Source organism: Callorhinus ursinus, unplaced genomic scaffold (assembly GCF_003265705.2).
Source record: "Callorhinus ursinus isolate GAN/ISIS: 27379988/994484 unplaced genomic scaffold, GSC_fseal_2.0 scaffold90, whole genome shotgun sequence".
NCBI classification, from domain to species: domain Eukaryota; kingdom Metazoa; phylum Chordata; class Mammalia; order Carnivora; family Otariidae; genus Callorhinus; species Callorhinus ursinus.
In genome coordinates this window covers 2207664-2223177 of record NW_027397152.1, presented here as the reverse complement: position 1 = coordinate 2223177, position 15514 = coordinate 2207664, and the positions used below count along the sequence as shown (strand labels likewise).

Below are 15514 nucleotides of genomic sequence, written 5' to 3'. Positions count from 1 at the left end.
AAATGTGCTTTTGCTCATATTAAAGGATTTATCACAATAATGTGTGTAAATTTATATACAACTTCAAAAGTATTGTTTGCATAAGGCCTAAAAAGGAGTATTTATACTATAATACCCGATTGTTTATTGTAAAGTATCGTGAGACTTAACCGGGCCTTGAGCAAGTCTTTAATCTCCCTGTGCCTCACAGTGTTTTTTGTTGTCTTTAAATTTTCATGACCCCATACTGTATTGAGCATTGTGTTCCATAAGCATTTCCTCCTTCATCAGAACAAATTTGAGAAGTAGATTTTAGAGATGAAGAATTTGAGGCTTAGAGTAAGTAATTTGCCCCAAGATTATGGCTAGTAAGTAATGGAGCTTAGTTTCAACCCAGGTTTGTTTGACTAGAGCCCAAACTCTTAACCCCTACATATGCTGCTTCAGTTGTGAAATAAGGTGGTAGGGACAGCTGTGTTCTTTCAAATGCATGTTATTCCCAGAGTAGTTCTATCTTGGGTTGCTGTTCTCACTTAAAATGCATTGTGAACTTCAGCAATTCCTTTCATAATGTTTGAAAATGTGTATATTATGTCAGATATGTTAATGTTATTTGTCCTGAAGAGTTCTGGTAAGAATTTTAAAAGTCATTTGAATTTATGATAGAGAATTAAGTGAGATATCAAGGTAGAAAATAGCTTTCTTGGTTTAAAAATGAATATAAAGTAACGACTATTTTCTCCTCCCTGTATGTAGCTTACCTTGATGAATTTCCAGAATTATCTTGAAAATGTCAATATCTTTGGAATATAGGTACCCAAGAATTATTTTTGGATAAAACAATTCAGTGATAACACTGGAGCATTTTACAGTTTTCAAGGTTCTTTCACATGTTACTCAGTGCAATATTCCCAGAGGTAAGAAAATACAAATAATTTCACTCAGGGCAGAAAATGTTATTACACAAAAGAGGCAATTTAAGATAGCTCTTGAAAGATGGGTAGAATTTTGATAACAGAAGATGTTTTAGGCAGAAAGAACAGAATTAATTACAAATAGAAAATTACAGGATATATTTAAGGAAAGGAACAGTTTGGAGCCCAAGGAACCATGGAGGGGAGGCATTTGAGATTACACGGGGAAGTTAGATTGGAACAATTGTGGAGAGTCTTAAAAGCCAGGGCTTTTACTTAATAGGTAACAAGGAATATTTATTTACTTACTTGCTTATTTATTTATTTGACAGAGCACAAGTAGGGAAAGCAGCAGGCAGAGGGGGAGGGAGAAGCAGGCTCCCCACTGACCAGGGAGCCCCACTCAGGGCTCCATCCCAGGACCCTGGGATCATGACCTGAGCCAAAAAGGCAGCCACTTAGCAACTGAGCCACCCAGGCACCCAAGGAACAATTTTTTTTTTGTTTGTTTTGAGTGGAGGGGAATTAAGATGTTCATCTGGTAATGGTGTATAAGTTGAAGAGAGAGACTGAGAAGCTGATTGTGATGCTGCTACTATCATAGTTCATTAGAATGGTAATGATAACCATAAGCAGGTAGGGGGCAAAGGGAAATGAAAGGGAATTCATACAAGAGATTTCTAGGTAATGTCTATTGGATTTGATAACTAGATGGAAGAGGTGGAAACAAAGATAACTAGAATATCCAACTTGAATATGTCTGAATGCAGGTGATAAAATTTAATCTTTAGGAGAGGGTAGGGAGAAAGATCACAAAAGCTAAAAATGGAGCTGGCAAATAGGGTGAGAAGCCATTAATTTAGTACAGTCTGATTAAGGATTGTACATTTAACAGAAGCAAAAGGAAATAAGTTTTAAGAAAAGTTTAAGTGTAAAAATAGCTGACATCATCATTAAACCTTTTCTGACTCAGACACTAAGCACTATGCTCATTAATTCATTTAAAAATTGTAGCACCCTGGAGGTTAAGAAATTTACCTAAAATTGCTGCTGGTAAGTGGCATAGCCTGAATTTCAGCAGTCTGGTTCTAGAGGTCTTGCTCTTAGCCATTACACTATCTAACAAAAATGGAAGGTGAAGCCTATAGATTATACACTGGAATTGGCAGATTACCAGTGCCTTTTAAGTGGGTGTCTCCTCAGCACCTACTACAGTCCCTACCTATTTCACTGAGAAAAGGAGCAGCTGAAGATAATTTCTGCACATTCTCACCAACAAATCTACCAATTTACCTGAATCTCTTTACATTTCTATTTAAAAAAAGGAACTATGGGTGCCTGGGTGGCTCAGATGGTTAAGCGTCTGCCTTCGGCTCAGGTCATGATCCCGGGGTCCTGGGATCGAGTCCCGCATCGGGCTCCCTGCTCCTTGGGAGCCTGCTTCTCCCTCTGCTTCTCTCTCTCTCTCTCTCTCTCTCTCTCCCTCTCTCTCTCTCTTCCTCTGTCTCTCATGAATAAATAAATAAAATCTTTAAAAAAAAATTAAAAAAGGAACTATGGACCTATCATTTGATCCTATCCTCTCCCATCTATTCAAGGAAATCAATCCAGCAATTGTCCCATCTCTATCCTGTATCAATATTTAACCCCCAATTTTTCATTTGCATCAGCTACATTTCCCATCTTAGAAAGGACTGATTCCTTGATTTTACATTTCCCTCCAGCTTCCGTTCCATTTCTCTGCTCCCTTCCTTCCTTCCTACCTTCCTTCCTTTCCTTTTTTTGTTTATTTTATTTTATTTTTTTAAGTAGGCTCCATACCCAGTGTGGGGTTTGAACTCATAATCCTGAGATCAAGAGTCACACATTGACCAAATGAGTGAGCCAGGCTCCCCTCATTTTATTTCTTGGAAGAGTTGTCTATATATGGTATCTCCACTTCTTTTCTCTCTAGAACCCTCTCCAATCACTTCACTTCCTGGAAACCATCCTTGTCAAGACCACCAATGATCACCACATTGCCAAATCCAGTGGTTATCTCAGTCCTCACCCAACCTACACAGCAACATCTGACATAATTGATTGGTCCTTCCTTCTTGACAAATTTTCATTACCTTTTTTTAATATTTGATTTATTTGTCAGAGAGAGGGAGAGAGCTAGAGAGAGAGATCACAAGCATGGGGAGTGGCAGGCAGGGAGAAGTAGGCTCCCCGCTGAGCAAGGAGCCTGATGCGGAACTCAATACCAGGATCCTGGGATCACTACCTGAGCTGAAGGCAGACTCTTAACTGACTGAGCCACCCAGGCGTCCCTTCATTACTTCTTTCAGAATATTATTCTCTGGGTTCTTCTTTCAGTGGTCATCCCTTTTTAATCTCTTTTGTAACTTGCTCCTTATGTCTTAGTCCTTGGACCTCTTTTCTATCTACACCCACTCATTTCCTAGGGAACCTTATCCATTTCATGGTTTTACTACTGATAATTCTTTTTTTTAAATACCGACAATTCTTTAAAGTTTTATTTATTTATTTAAAGATTTTATTTATTTGACAGAGAGAGACACAGCGAGAGAGGCAACACAAGCAGGGGGAGTGGGAGAGGGAGAAGCAGGCTTCCCGCCAAGCAGAGAGCTCCATGTGGGGCTCGATCCCAGGACCCTGGGACCATGACCTGAGCTGAAGGCAGACGCTTAACGACTGAGCCACCCAGGCGCCTCTAAAGTTTTATTTATTTTTTTTAGTAATCTCTATACCCAACGTGGAGCTTGAACTCACAACCCTGAGTCGAGGGTTGCCCACTCTTCCAGCCAGTCAGGCACCCCTAAATACTGATATTTCTTTTAATGCAACATACAGACTTTAACAAAAGTAACAGACAAGGTCATATAAGCACTTATATTAAGAGAAAAACTGAGTAAAAGGAATTTTATCTTATTTTTAAATTTATTTTATTTTTTAATCAGAGAGAGAGAGCACAAGCAGGGGGAGTGGCAGGCAGAGGCAGAGGCAGAAGCAGGCTCCCCACTGAACAAGGAGCCCGATGCAGCACTTGATCCCAGGACATTAGGATCATGACCTGAGCCGAAGGCAGCTGCATAACCGGCTGGGCCACCCAGGTGTCCTAGGAATTTTATCTTAAACACCTTTTGGCAACCTACGTGGTGCATTTAACTGAGCTCTGTTGCTGTGAAGAATATAGCTCATGTACAGGTATGGATGACGATTTGTACATTCACCTTATACATTATACATATACATTAAATTTGAAAAAGATTTAATTGATGATCACCAGATATGCTTCATTTTTGTTGATCTTTTGGAAGAGGTTATCTAAAGAGAAGAATATGTGGTTCTGGCTCATGAATCATGTAATGAACACAGCCTGGACTCTGTTGGACACCAAGTCTCCTCTACTCTTCTTCAAACATCAGATGGGTTTTTGGTACTTCTTTAGAAAGTTCTCTGGGTAACATGCTAGATCACCATTTGTCATAGAAAAACACAATTCAGGAACAGCCAGTTGAAGAGATGCACAGGGCCCGGTATGGGGAAGGGCACGAAGCTTCCTTGCCCTCTCTGGGTACCTCTCTCCAAATCTCCATGAGTTCACCAACCCGGAAGTTCCAATACTGACAATTCTTTTTTTTCTTTTTTTTTAAGATTTATTTTTTACTTATTTTTTTAAAGATTTTATTTATTTCTTAGAGAGAGAGAGAGAGAGAACACAAGTAGGCAGAGCAGCGGGCAGAGTGAGAGGGAGAAGGAGGCTCCCTGTGGAGGAAGGAGCTGGATGCAGGGCTCCATCCCAGGACCCTGGGATCATGACCTGAGCCGAAGGCAGCTGCTTAACCGACTGAACCACCCAGGCACCCCTATTTTTACTTCTTTGAGAAGAGAGAGTGAGAGCGAGTAGGGGGAGGGGCAGAGGGAGAGGGAGAGAATCTCAAACAGACTTCCGACGGAGCAAGGATCCCGAAGTGGGGCTTGATCCCAGGACCCTGAGACCACGACCTGAGCCAAAATCAAGAGTTGGATGATTAACCAACTGAGCCACCCAGGCATCCCCCAATACTGACAATTCTTTTCTTTTTTTTTTAAGATTGTATTTATTTATTTGACAGAGAGAGAGATAGCAAGAGTAGGAACACAAGCAGGGGGAGCGGGGGAGGGAGAAGCAGGCTTCCCGCCGAGCAGGGAGCCTGATGCAGGGCTCGATCCCAGGACCCTGGGATCATGACCCGAGCTGAAGGCAGACACCTAACGACTGAGCCACCCAGGCACCCCTCTTTTTTTTTTTTTTTAAAGATTTTATTTATTTGACAGAGACACAGCGAGGGAGGGAACTAAAGCTGGGGGAGTGGGAGAGGGAGAAGCAGGCTCCCCGTGGAGCAGGGACCCTGATGCAGGGCTCGATCCCAGGACTCTGGGATCATGACCGGAGCCAAAGGCAGATGCTTAATGACTGAGCCACCCAGGTGCCCCAATACTGACAATTCTTAATATGATGTTTCCTACCTAAATCTTTCTCATGAACTTCAGACTCCTATACCTAGTGCCATTTATATATCTGATATCTCAAACTCAAGCTGTCCATGACTGAAATCCTAACTCCTATTCATTTCTCACAGGACTGCTCCTCCATCTTTCTTTCCCTGGTCCATCTGAGAAAACTTCTATTTCATGAATTTTCAATGGGAGCAATGTCATCCCACAAAAGGGAAAAATTTGGCTCTTGGGTGATGAAGTCTTAGATATTACGGTGGCTTGTAACTCTCCAAAACTCAAATATACCCAACACAATTTTTTTTCTTCAAAGATTTTATTTACTTTAGAGAGAGAAAGAGCCTTTGCACGGAGGGCGGGATGGGCAGAGGAAGAGGGAAAGGGACAAGCAGACTCTGCACTGAGCCTGGAGCCATGTTAGGGCTTGATCCCAGGACCCTGAGATCATGACCTGAGCTGAAGGCAGACACTTAACCAACTGAGCCACCCAGGCACCCCCCACAATCTTATTCCTTATTTAATTTCTCTATTTTTTTGGATATGACACAAGCAACAATGACATTGAGTTCACGGAAGATATACCAAATGTATGCAAAGTCAATGCCAACAAAACTTTGAGGCTGTGACTGGAGAACTTTCCCTTAATTTTGAAGTTCTGAACACAGGAAGTGGGTCTATACCTGATTTTTTGGCTGTCATGTAGATAGCCTTGTGAATATCATGTTTGATTCTGAGTGCTTTTGCATATGATTTGGGCTTTGAGAAGCAAATAAAAATAGTTTGTATTTTATTTGATTCTGCTTTTGTTATTCAGTTCATCATTAACTGTCAAATGCTGAGAAAGAAAAAATATCAACAATATCTGAATGACTAGCTAGTAATTTTCTCACGTCAAATAAAAATTTAAAATTCATTAAAAAATTTGAAGAAACTTAATTTTTTCAATTGTTTTGCTGGGAATATAAATAAATTTGAATGACTGATTGATTGATTTTAAGATTTTATCCATTTATCCGACAGAGAGAGAGAGCACAAGCAGGAGGAGCAATAAGCAGAGGGAGAGGAAGAAGTAGGCTCCCCACTGAGCAAGGAGCCTGACATGGAGCCTGATCCCAGAACCCCGGGACCATGACTTGAACTGAAAGCAGACCCCCAACTGACTGAGCCACCCAGGTGCCCCACAGTTTTGAATGATTTAATAAATGATTACATCGCGGGGAGCCTGGGTGGCTCAGTCATCAGGCATCTGCCTTTGGCTCAGGTCATAATCCCAGGGTCCTGGGGATCAAGTCCTGCATCAGGCTCCCTGCTCCGCGGAGAGCCTCCTTCTCCCTCTCCCACTCCCCCTGCTTGTGTTTTCTCTCTTGCTGTGTCTCTCTCTGTCAAATAAATAAATAAATAAATCTTAAAAAAGAAAAAGATTACATTGCTATTATGTATTTGTGTAAACCACTAATTTGCATATGTAATGGCCATAAACTACAATTTATGTGAATAAATACATTAAAGTTTACTCAGCAAATGCAGTTATAAAGATTTTAAATATTAATAGCTTTAATATTAATAGCTTTAAAATTTTTAATTTTTAACTTAAAGATATTAGTCCTTTTTAAAAAATATTTATTTATTCATTTTTTTAAAGATTTTATTTATTTATTTGACAGAGATAGAGAGCACAAGTAGGCAGAGAGGCAGGCAGAGGGAAAGGGAGAAGCAGGCTCCCTGCTGAGCAAGGAGCCCGATGTGGGGCTTGATCCCAGGTCCCTGGGATCATGACTGGAGCCGAAGGCAGACGCTTAACCAACTGAGCCACCCAGGTGCCCCTATTTATTCATTTAAGTAATCTCTACACCCAACATGTGATTCAAACCCATGACTCCAAGATCAAGAGTTGCATGCTCTTCCGACTGAGCCAGGCAGGCACCCCAAAGATTTTAGTACTTCTTAACTCTGCATTGAATAAAACATACAGCACATAAACAGATATACGTATGTATCTGTGGCATTAAAATTACGACTACCTTCTGCTCAGGTCATGATCTCAGGGTCCTGGGATCAAGCCCCGCATTGGGCTCTCTGCTCAGGGGGGGGAGCCTGCTTCTCCCTCTCCCACTCCCCCTGTTTGTGTTCCCTCTCTTGCTGTGTCTCTCTCTGTCAAATAAATAAAATCTTTAAAAAAATAAAATAAAATTCAATGTGAGCTTGGTGATTAGGAAAAAATATTTAAAAAGGATCTTTGGTGGCAACAATAATAAAAAAAGACCGAGAAACACTGTTCTAGTTGCTCAGGTCACAAAACCTGGTGTTATACTTGACTCATTTGTTTTTCTCATACTCACCTTGACTCCATGAGCAATTCTTTTGACTCCACCTTCAAAATATATCCAGGATCTGACATCACTTCTCATTATATTTTTGCTACCACTCTTGTACAAGCCATCATTTCCTTGTCTGGATTATTCCAATAACCTCCTCGACTGGTGGCTCTTAAGTCTGTTTTCAACATAGCAACCAGTTAAAGAGTTACATGGGATGTAACTTCTCTACTTAAAACTCCTCTGCTTAAGAGGATCCCCATCTCAGGCGCCTGGGTGGTTAAGTGACTGCCTTCGGCTCAGGTTATGATTCTGAAGTCCTGGGATCGAGTCCCACATTGGGCTCCCTGCTCAGCAGGGAGTCTGCTTCTCCCTCTGACCCTCTTCCCTCTCGTGCTCTCTATCTCTCATTCTCTCTCTCTCAAATAAATAAATAAATAAATAAATAAATAAAAAGAGGATTCCCCATCTCAAAGTTAAAAGCCAAAATCCTTACAGTTGCCTTCAAGGTCTTACATGAACTCTTTCCCTTCACCTCAGACCTCATATTCTGCTACTTGTACCCTCTCTCACTCTTCTCCAGCCACGTCGGCCTCTTTTTTCTTCCTCGAATATGTCAAGACATAGTTTCAGGTCCTTTGCACTTGGCTGTTCCTTCTGCCAGCATGTTCTTCTCCCTATTCCCCGGACCTGCTTGTTTACCTTATTCTCAGGGTTCAGATAAGTGTCACTTCCTTCCAGAAGCCTTCCTGGATCAGCAAACCATTTCCCTTCCCATATAGGATCTCATACACAATATCCTCTCTCTTTCTTAAACTGCTTCATACTTCTTCATAGAACTTATTACTCCCTGACCATATTTGTTTATGGTCTCCTGCTACTAAGCCCACAGGTAGGAGATTTTTGTTTGTTTTGCTGTTATACTTCCCAGTATCTAGAACTATACTTGGCACAAAACAGTTCAACAACTTTTTGTTGAGTGAATGAATGAGTGAATGAATGAATGAATACTAGAGATGAGCTTGACAACAGGTTCCTTGCCTCAAGAAACAATGAGTCCACTGGGGAGATGTAAAAGACTTAAAATACAATAATTGCATGTGCTCAGTGGAACACAGGAGCCTCCAAATCTGCCCAGAGGGTTTTCATAGGCAGATACGATGGAATGGTTAATCTAAGTTGTGCTAATCAATATAATGGACAGCTAGGGCTCTTTAAACTATAATGTATTATGCAATTGTGAGACTGTTATAACCGGCAAAGGTGAGATCACATCTTCCCTTTTATTCTTTCCTCGTCTCGAAATTTCTACTAGGAAATTTTTCGTTTCACTTCATTTACTTCCTCTTCCTATAATCCAAATAGCCTACTGGCTGTGAATGGTATCGTCCAAGGGGAGTGTAAAATATTGTTTGATCTGGGAGTCTGCGTAGTGAATGGCTCGCTGGAGCTGGCGCATGCGCATCTTTTGGAGGCACTGCAAGATGGCTGCCAGCCACTTTGTCGCGCGTCGGTGCCCCGAGGAGTTAGCGGCGGCGGCAGCGGCGGTGGCGGCAGCTGCAGCTGCCAGAGAGTAACAGTGACCTCTGAGCAGTGGGAATTACCCGGTCTGTTGTGTGAGCTGGACAGCCCCAAGAGGGAGACCTCGCTAGGAAGTAAAGGGCGGGGCAGAGCGGTGAAGCCCCTCCCCCAACCTCTTCTTAGTTTGACCAACTCCCTCACCCTCCCTCCTGGTTTTTCCTCCTAGCCCGCTACACGCTGATCTGCTGCGCAAGCGCACAAATAATCGTAGCGCCTCCTTAGCCCTTGGGGCTTGCGGGCTACTGCGCGCGCTTCTCGTTCTAGTCCTTTGATTGGTCAGACTGCCCCGCCATCACGCCTCCCTCTGCTTTCTAGGTTGAGAAGGAAGCGGGGAGGCGGGGCGAAGCCGCGCGTGCGCGATACTGTTGGTGTCCCTTTGCTGCTATTGCGTTGCAAAAAAAATCCTGACTAGGTAGCCTTGGGCCTTTTCTGTGCTAGAGGAGCTAAAGGAGAAAGATTCCTGCAACTGAAGGGGCAATCGGGTAGTATTAAATTTAAGATATTAACGCCCACCCTTACAGGAGCGTGGCGATAGGAGTGGGGAAGAGCCTTAGCTTTGAGAGCTGAAGAGTGTAAAACCATTAGTTTTGGGGCCAGGCGTTTTGAAAGGCTTTGCAGGATCTGTTTTCTGCGCATTTCTTCCGTGATTATTGACTGGTTTAAACACAACCCCTTGAACAATTCTGATAAACCTTCGATACCCGCAGCCCTTCCTTACAGCGCATAGGAGCCACCAGCGTGCCCAGCACCTGGTCCTTCCGTCCTACCTCTAGAAGAGCCTAGCGCGTGCACCATCCCCACCCCCTGGCCTCCCTCCCCTCCTACGGCTTCCACGCACTCGCAGTGATTGTTTTGCCTGCTCCCGCTCCCGCCGCCGCCGCCGCCAGAGGAGCAGCAGCGCTTGTGCAAACGGGGAAGATGGCGGCCGGCGGCGGCGGAGGCAGCAGTAAGGCCTCCTCCTCGTCGGCCTCTTCGGCAGGGGCCCTGGAGTCCTCGTTGGATCGAAAATTCCAGTCGGTAACTAACACCATGGAATCTATTCAAGGCTTGTCGTCTTGGTGTATAGAGAACAAGAAACACCACACTACTATCGTCTACCATTGGATGAAGTGGCTCCGGAGATGTGAGTGTCGGGGGTGACTAGGGAAGGGAAGACTGGGGAAATGGAAGGAAATCCTTCCCGAAGCGCCTGGGTTTTTCCCACGGAGCCACTGCATTCGGTTGGCGTTGTTCACATTAAAGCTTTGACGCGAGTGTTCCCAAACCCAGACTCCTTTCCTAGCCACAGTTGTCCTGAACTGCAGGAGGCTCATCATTTCTTGGATTTTTTGTTGGCTACTTACTGACTTGGTGTGTGTGTGTGACCTTGGGCCGTTGGGCCCAGATCATTAGAGATTTAGGTGTTATTTCAGAGCCTTGTAAGGTGCTGTTGTCTTTACTGAACCTTCGCGGAAATTATCGCGTCCGTTTATTTCTTACAGGCCTTGACGTGCTAATGATTTCTGGTTTTCTTGATGATAGACAAGCTATGGTTTAAGCAGTAGCAAATCCACTTCGTTGGAATATGTTGGACCACTCTCTTTTACGCTGAACTAAAACTCGTGATGTGTTATAAGAAGGGCCTTACTTGGGTGAATGTTACGAAGTAACAGGAGCTCCACGTAGAGCTGAGGCGACCACCTGGGAGGTTTCCCTGTACCTGTGTTTGCTGCAATAAAATACGGGCTTCATGATACTGACCGGAAATAACTGCAGTCAGTATCATCATTCATACCTTAAACTGTAAAACATGTCCAGCTACTTTTCAGTCACTTGAAATACCTTTTTAAAGAAGTAAGTTTGGCTTCATAGGTAATCAAAACAGGAAATCGGGAAATGGGCTTTTTGAATATATAGTACTTCCTTTCCCCAGTTACTGCTTTTTTGTCTCCATCGGGGATTTTTTTCCACTTTGCTTCTTTACTACAGAAAAGAGGTATATTAAACTGTCAGGAAGCATGGATTGTCTCCAAAACATTTCCAAATATTTTAGGAGTAAGTGTGGAGAAGTCATTGTTGCTTCCTGCTGAGAAGAGAGGGTTAACCCTGAATCCGTATATATCTATTTGACTTTTAGGTCTTTTGTTGCTTCTTGTCTATGGCATGTCACCAGTGAGACCCATCATCCAGTTACTCTTCTTATTCCACTTCTGCCATTGCCCCTATAGTGTTTTGATTTGTGTTTACCTTTGAGGGAACAGATGGATAAAACTTACAAAATCATAGGCCCCAGTCTTCAGACTATTTGTCTATATAAAGTTATTGTTGGCAGAGATGTTCTGTGGCACTTTTGAGTAATACATACGGAAAAGACTGTAGAACCAAGACGAGATTACCTATATTTACCAATGGATCAAACTTTCTTTCTTTCCAAGAAGTAAAATTAGAACATGCAATATAAACTATGATAACAGTCATCATCAAAGACTCACATATTAAGTAAGTATCTGCTATGTGCTCAACCCTTTATTGCCATTTACAATATATCTGTCTCACTATACTTTAAAATAACCCTAAGAGGTAGATTTTTTAAATCATTGATTTACAGGTGGGGAAACCAAGGCCCAGAAATGTTAAGTAAATTGCTTAAGATTACACAGAAAAAGGGTGGAGTTAGGATTTGACTCCACCATATCAGTTGCCAATGACCACATTTAACTTTGTAGTAATGTTTTCAAGATTAAAAGAAAAAAAAATTCTTTAGTGTAGTTGGTACACCCTGGTAGCAAATGCTCATGTAAGTCTGAGAACATACTCTTTTCTTGTCCTAAAACATTTGTACAAAATTATACAAGCATTTAACATCTCCTACCTTTGAGCTCTGGTGCTTTAATTGTATGGTTACATCATTTGCAAGACTAAGTTGGTCCCCATTCCTGCCTTTTGGGATTTCAAATGACAATTAGAGTTTTTTTTTTTCCTAGTTAGCAATAATGAGACATACTGGAGCCAGAAGTTTTTGCCTCTACTATTGTTGATATTTTGCCCAAGCTTATTTTCCTTGTTGATATAGCGAGTGAAAAAGTGATTGCTCTACTAAAATAATACTAATACATTGCTCTACTAAAATAACTTGAAGTGCATTATATGTAGTTTATATAGTTAAATACTTTTGGTTTTCTAAAAACTTGATTCCTTTTTTCCTAGTGGAATGGAACTTTCTAAAATGGTTAAGGGTTATTTGTAGTCATTTTGTGTTTACTTTTAATGAACATCATCTATTTCAATGTAAATAAAGCCTTTTGAGAGAAATTTTCGGGAGAGTAATGAAGGGCACAGTGAAAATAGTTTATACATTAGGTCAGTTTCATATTTCTTTACAGTTGGGATTATTTTAGTTTGAGTTTGGTTTCTAAGTCAGTTTTAGGCAAGTTTGTGAAATAGGTGTCTCTGGCATTCCCAGCCTTTGTGTCTGTTTTCTTGATGTCACTTTTGCTTCTCTTTTTTATTCTGGCATCCTTTATTTAGTAATTTGTGTTTAGACCTCAGTGTGAGTTTAAGTGTGTTAGCTCATCCAAAGATATTTTCATTTGACGCTTTATTTCATAATGTTGTAATGAGAGGCTTTTGTTCATTTTAAAGGAAATAATTTGGAGAAAGCAAGTAGGCTTTTGGAAGATATACTCCATGGGTGGGTTCTAACTGATTTTATTCAGGCTTCTTTTAATTTGTCTTGAAACATTCATTGCCATCATTTTTAAAAGTGATCTTTCTGTAGCATAAACAGATGTCATTACTGTGTTTCAGAATCCTCCATTGATAGACCATCACAACAGGTTAAGATCTAAACTTCTTTTGCTATGATCTACAAGTTCCTACACCATCTGCCTTGCCTGCTACCTTGCAGGCTTCTTCCAATTCCGTTTCCTTATCATTTAGATTCAAGCTCATGTATTACCTCTTCAGAAAGACCTTCCCTTATTTGACCTCATTCCAGTGGTCACTTCAGTTGCCTTCTGTCACTTCACATTATTTTCAGTATGTGAAATTAATTGCTTATTTGTTTACATGTTTATTGTTTATCTTCTCCCACCAGATGACAGAGCTAGGTCTTCTTTGCTGCTGTATCCTCAAGCAGCTAGATTAGTGTTTGGCACAAAGTAAGCAGTCAGTAAATATTTGCCAACATAATTTTGTGTATTAATCAAGAACTTGAATTGTCTTACTTTCTGTTTATCAGAAAGAAATGTTTATAATTAGTGAAAGAAATGATAGGTATGGTTGTCAGCAAGTTCAAGATATGGCTCTTTTTGTTTTGTGTGTGTGTGTTTGTAAGATACGGCTCTTTTTGGACCTGATGTTCAGGTAACCATATTTTCATTTCTTTACTTCATTTGTCCCTCCCATTTTTAATGTAAAACGGAAATCAATGTGGAAAAGTAGAAAAATGCATACTTTAGAATTAGACCTAGATTCGGACCTTAATTCCATCATTTAATACTTGGGTGACTCTACACTTAAATTGTGAGCCCCAATTTCTGATCTGTAAGTAGAGGTAATAAATATCTCATAGAATTGCTATCTACGTTTAAGAAGATAACTTATGTATTTTAGTATAGGTCCTAGCATATACAAAACATTAAAATTATTTATTATGATGACAGTGGTGATGCAGATAAAGATTCTCTTTATCCTAACATCCTGAGTATCCAGAATAATTACAGCAGAACTTTTTTGGGGGTATAGTGCTGGAAATTCCCAGTTAGGGGCAGGCAGATGGATTGGACCAGAATCTAATGAATTAACAAGTGCTCTGAAGAACTAGTAGGACAAAGTGGAAATTACTGTGTTCATGATATTTCCATGTTGTTTCTCTTTTAAAGATTTTATTTGTTTGTTTATTTATTCATTTATTGGCGAGACAGCGCGGGCACAAGCAGTGGGAGTGGCAGGCAGAGGGAGAAGCAGGCTCCCTGCTGAACAAGGAGCCCAATGTGGGACTCAGTCCCAGGACTCTGGGATCATGACCCCAGCTGAAGGCAGACGCTTACCCAACTGAGCCACCCAGGCGTCCCATGTTGTCTTGTTTCTAACCATTGAATGGGTTGGTCTGTTTTAGGTGGTGTGAGCGTTTAAGTGAGGTTTTGAAGAAAAGTGGGATATAGGAAAATAGAATCATTTGTGGAGCAGAAAATCTGTTAAGTTCCTTCAACTATTTTTGATACAAACTAAATATTTACACCCCACCCCTACCTTTACTGATTAACCCACTTTAGTAGTTATGGCCAATCTTTTTTCCTTCTACCTCCCCTTACTTTTTCCCCCTCCACCTCATTTGAAGGAACTCTGAGTACAATCTGGTATTTTTCCCCCCATAGGAGAAACTATTATATAAACATGGGCTAGCAAAAAAATTCTCTTTTTACAGGATTAAATTGTTGCAGAGAATTTGCAAAGTGCAGTTACCATTAGTTGTTTTTTTGTTTTTTTAAGATTTTATTTATTTGACAGAGAGAGACACAGCGAGAGAGGGAACACAAGCAGGGGGAGTGGGAGAGGGAGAAGCAGGCTCCCTGCTGAGCAGGGAGCCCGATGTGGGGCTCAGTCCCAGGATCCTGGGATCATGACCTGGGCCGAAGGCAGATGCTTAACCAACTGAGCCACCCAGGCGCCCTTAATAAATAAAATCTTTAAAAAAAAAGTAACAGACGGGGCGCCTGGGTGGCTCAGTTGGTTAAGCGACTGCCTTCGGCTCAGGTCATGATCCTGGAGTCCTGGGATGGAGTCCCGCATCGGGCTCCCTGCTCGGCAGGGAGTCTGCTTCTCCCCCTGACCTCCCCCCATCTCATGTGCTTTCTCTCTCTCTCTCTCTCTCTCTCTCAAATAAATAAATAAATAAATAAAATCTTTTAAAAAAAAGTAACAGGGCAGCTACAGGTGTAGACCTCCAGCAATAAAAGCAGTATCTCAAGTGCCAGATACTTAGCAAATTAGGTTTCCTACCTAATACTATACCTACCTAATAAGTCACAGGGTAATAGTTCTAGGTATCTGTGATATAATCCAAAAGCCTAAAAAAAAACCAAACAAACAAACACAAAAGCCTAAAAACAGCTGGCACAGTTAACTGTTTTTCTTTGTAATATATCCTTTGTAGCCGATATGTAGGCTAGACATGTAGAATATGTAACATTACTGCCATAGGCATAAAGCCTTTTATTTTTTTTTTAATTTTTTTTTTTT

At 41.3% G+C, this 15514-nt stretch overlaps 1 protein-coding gene across 7 annotated transcripts in view; it reads left to right on the top strand.

The window, feature by feature from the left end:
- The first annotated feature begins 9208 nt into the window (after positions 1–9208).
- RPRD2 (regulation of nuclear pre-mRNA domain containing 2) overlaps positions 9209–15514 on the top strand; it is a 99759-nt gene continuing 93453 nt past the window's right edge. For 3 of the 7 annotated variants that reach the window (XM_025858300.2, XM_025858301.2, XM_073888456.1), the window contains exon 1: positions 9210–10415. In XM_025858300.2, coding sequence (XP_025714085.1) covers positions 10211–10415 — 205 coding nt within the window. In that variant the 5' untranslated portion in view covers positions 9210–10210. Of the gene's footprint in view, positions 10416–15514 lie in introns of all 7 variants that reach the window. The other 4 variants (XM_073888458.1, XM_073888457.1, XM_073888455.1 and 1 more) reach the window with 3 other exon arrangements.